The sequence below is a fragment of the Austrofundulus limnaeus genome, unplaced genomic scaffold, assembly GCF_001266775.1.
Source record: "Austrofundulus limnaeus strain Quisiro unplaced genomic scaffold, Austrofundulus_limnaeus-1.0 Scaffold46, whole genome shotgun sequence".
NCBI lineage: Eukaryota > Metazoa > Chordata > Actinopteri > Cyprinodontiformes > Rivulidae > Austrofundulus > Austrofundulus limnaeus.
In genome coordinates this window covers 1,873,435-1,876,753 of record NW_013952448.1, presented here as the reverse complement: position 1 = coordinate 1,876,753, position 3,319 = coordinate 1,873,435, and the positions used below count along the sequence as shown (strand labels likewise).

The 3,319-nt window shown below is 39.4% G+C and overlaps 1 protein-coding gene across 1 annotated transcript in view; it reads right to left on the bottom strand.

Annotated features, from left to right (window-relative positions):
* Nucleotides 1-1,920, bottom strand: part of slc12a4 (solute carrier family 12 member 4) — a gene marked incomplete in the record, with an annotated part of 19,283 nt that extends 17,363 nt beyond the window's left edge. Inside the window, 1 exon segment of the mRNA XM_014007979.1 lies at nucleotides 1,692-1,920. Coding sequence (XP_013863433.1) covers nucleotides 1,692-1,827 — 136 coding nt within the window.
* Nucleotides 1,921-3,319: the final 1,399 nt, after the last annotated feature.

The following is a 3,319-nucleotide window of genomic DNA, read 5'->3' as shown; positions in this document are numbered from 1 at the left end:
ATTCATTTCAAGTCCGTGATCAAAGCTAACTAAAAGTTTATTGGTTTGTTTTTCAGAGATATCACATTTTGTAAAACAATTTGCATCTAGCAAATTGTTGCTACATTTTATTCATGTCTCCTCTATTTATCTTGTTTTTGCTTTTTTAAACAAACTGTTGCCTTTTTTAGGAAATATTATAATCACAATGATCGTGTAATTGGGTGTGTTTGTCTGTCAGCAAAATATCTTATGTAACACTGGACATATTTCAATAAAACTCTCAGAAAGTAATCCTGTAGTTAACTTGTTGAGTCCACCTGTTTCTGCCACAGCTAAGCAGCTTTAGCAAACACAACAATGRCAATAACTAATGTCAATTTCATGAACACTGAGCTATAGTCTGAACAGTAACATGTCATTGAGTACTGTGCTTTTGAAATTGTGTGTGCTTGACTTTCTGAAAATCACAGAGCAGCGAGGAAGACCAGAACCTAAAAAAGCAAGCAAATTTTTTCCACCCTGAATGCGAAGGTTATTTTAGGGCCTCCAGTACAGCGCCACAGTAACCACAGTGCTGGTCCTGCCCTGTGCCGGACAGAGCTGAGCTCAGAGCCTGGAAACAGACGCCACACTGTGTCACTTCCTCCATGCATCACAAGTCACGCTGTGGGTGAAACAACTCGGTCCAGCCATGAAATCAGACAGAATGAGCTCATGCTTTTCAGATTTCACTTGGGTGAACAAATTTTTATTWTTTTTTTCTGTTAAAGTATTGAATAATTTCATTAAAAAGTTCCAGATGATGAATAGTTTAAATATGTAATCTAAGCAAAATTAAAAGGGAAGAAATGCTTATCAAATGTTGGATTGCGCACAGCCTAGGGGTAAACAGAGGGTGCTTCTTTTTCTTAAGGTTACACCCATGTGAGTGGTTGACTAAAGACAGGGGGGAAGCAAAAACCCTGGCTCCCTTTTGTTTTTATTCCACTCTGCCCACATAAACAGGCACTGCTTACACATAAAATGTGCCCAGGAGGGAGCAACTATCTTCACTTTTTGCTGCCTTTCTTTTTTTTTTTTTGTTTGTTTGTTTGCTTTTTTCTTTTTTTGTTTTGTATTTCCTTTTTTTTCTTTTTTTGTTGCTGTGTTCCCTGCTCTCTTTACGATGGTTCAGTGAGGAACATGTGAATGACAGCTGAGACGTGCTGAGGCAGAGAAGCGAGGAAATTTGCTGGTGTGCTCAGTGAGCAGGCGAAATGTGAAAGAAAACCCTCCCCTGGCACAAAGAAAGCTTCATCTTTTGTGCAGAGATCTACTTGAGGCCCTCTTTTGTAGTGTCCCACCAACGCAGTAAGTTTTGCACAGGTTTTTTTTTTCTTTTTTTATGTTTTTATTGCTGYCCTTTTGTTACCATCCTTGAGCTTATGTTTAACACTTGCCACATGATGGRGGGAAAAAAACAGCACATATTTTCCCAACTTTCCCAAAGTGAGTTGAAAAACAAAATCTTGCAGCAGAAGCACACTTTCTGGCCCTGAACTATTGCCATGGTAACCAGATGTTTAGAAGCCTCTCAGGACAAAACTAATCTGGCCCATGCTGTGATAGTAGCAGCTCATGAAGCAGCCTCAACTGAAAAAGAGACTCCGCATCAAAAAGTCCAGATCACATTTTGTCGTAACAAAGAGACAGAAGGTTGCGAGACTCACCATCTGAACTAACAGTATCTTGCTGGTCATGGCAGTCCTGCCCAGTATCCCTGTAATCAACCCAGTTAATCCCCTCCAGGCTGTCGTAGCTGCTCTGAGCTTGATCCTTCACAGGTACTACTGTGAAGTGAGGCATGTTTTCATCACTCTCCTGTGCGTCTCCAGCTCAAACAGGCTAACTATTAGCCAGCCTCAGTTCAACTCCCACTAATGGCAACTACATTCCACCACACTGTGCTCACTTCCTCTGGAGAGAATTACCATACTGCCCGCCCACAAGCCAGCCTATCATGTTTTTTCTTTTTTTCTCTGTTCACCCTGAATGAGTTTTGGAGGCACTGAGGGTTTGCTGCTTAGAAAGAAACACTCACACATCAAAACAAAAGAAGCCTGGCTCTGATTTGAGGAGCGAGGTCACTCCTGAGGTCCTGCAGTGCTGAGAGTGTAAGGTGACCTATTTTTTTTTTCTTTGTCTGYTGTCTGTGTCATAATGACAACTAACAGAGTGGCCTCTGTCTGTTCAAGGTTCACACAGGMATTCCTCTGGGTGCAGCTGTTTCCCAAAAACACAGACGTGGCAGAGAGAGGAGAAAATGTGGGGGGAACACGCATTCATTTTGATGGAAAGTTGCTGTTTTTATTCCACATATAAATGCAAAATGAAACACAGAATGATAATGCTTAGAAAGCAGGCCGTGTTATGAAGTATGATGATCCAAAAGTACTGACGCTATGATGAAAGGGTCAGCTCTCAAGAGCAGTGAGATTGTTCAATTTCATCTYCTCTTTCTAGAAGAGTTGCTAGCCTATAATCACAAATATGGTTAAAAAACAATAAAATAAAAACCTAACAAAAGGCTGTTTTAAAAGAACAAAAATCAAATCATGCTTGGAGTTTCTTTTTATTCATTACTTTATTTATCTTTTTTTTTGGGGGGGGGGTAAAGTTTTTTTATTCAACATTATTTTTATTTATTACTTTTTTGTGGGAGGGGGTAAAATTTTATAAAGAAATATTTTGAAAGCTAGTCAGTAAAATGTTTCTAAATCTGAACGTTTACCAAGATTCCTTAAAGGGCCAATATTATGTGTTTCTCAGGCATACATTTAAATACTATACCATGGCTGTGTCCAAAACGGCAGGACGGGTCCTCTGGAGGACCCAGACTACCCGGTCTCGGCGGGCTGGGTCCTTGGTAGACCGGGAAGACCGGAAAAAAGAGGCTGTGGATTTGGACGGTCTAGCCTCCACTCCTTACCCCGGCGTATGTCTTGTCACCTAGCAACTGTGACGACGCTAAACAAGCAAACTTAAATCAAAATTAGAAAAATATCAATACATTAGCATTATTAATATCACAAAACTATGAAATTAACTTAAAAGTATCATTTGAAGAACTAATTGACCCACTGTAGGTTCATGTTTATTTCGCGTTTTTTATGACGAAAAATTAATATTTAAAGAATACGTCCATACAAATGATAAAAGTATTAGAATTACAACTGCTAATTTTTTTTAAATTTTTATATCACCATATTTTTATTTAAAATGTATTCTTTTCCCTCACTTCGTCCGCCATTACTAGCTTAAAAAAATCTCCGGTCGGGCCGCAATGCATTATGGGATA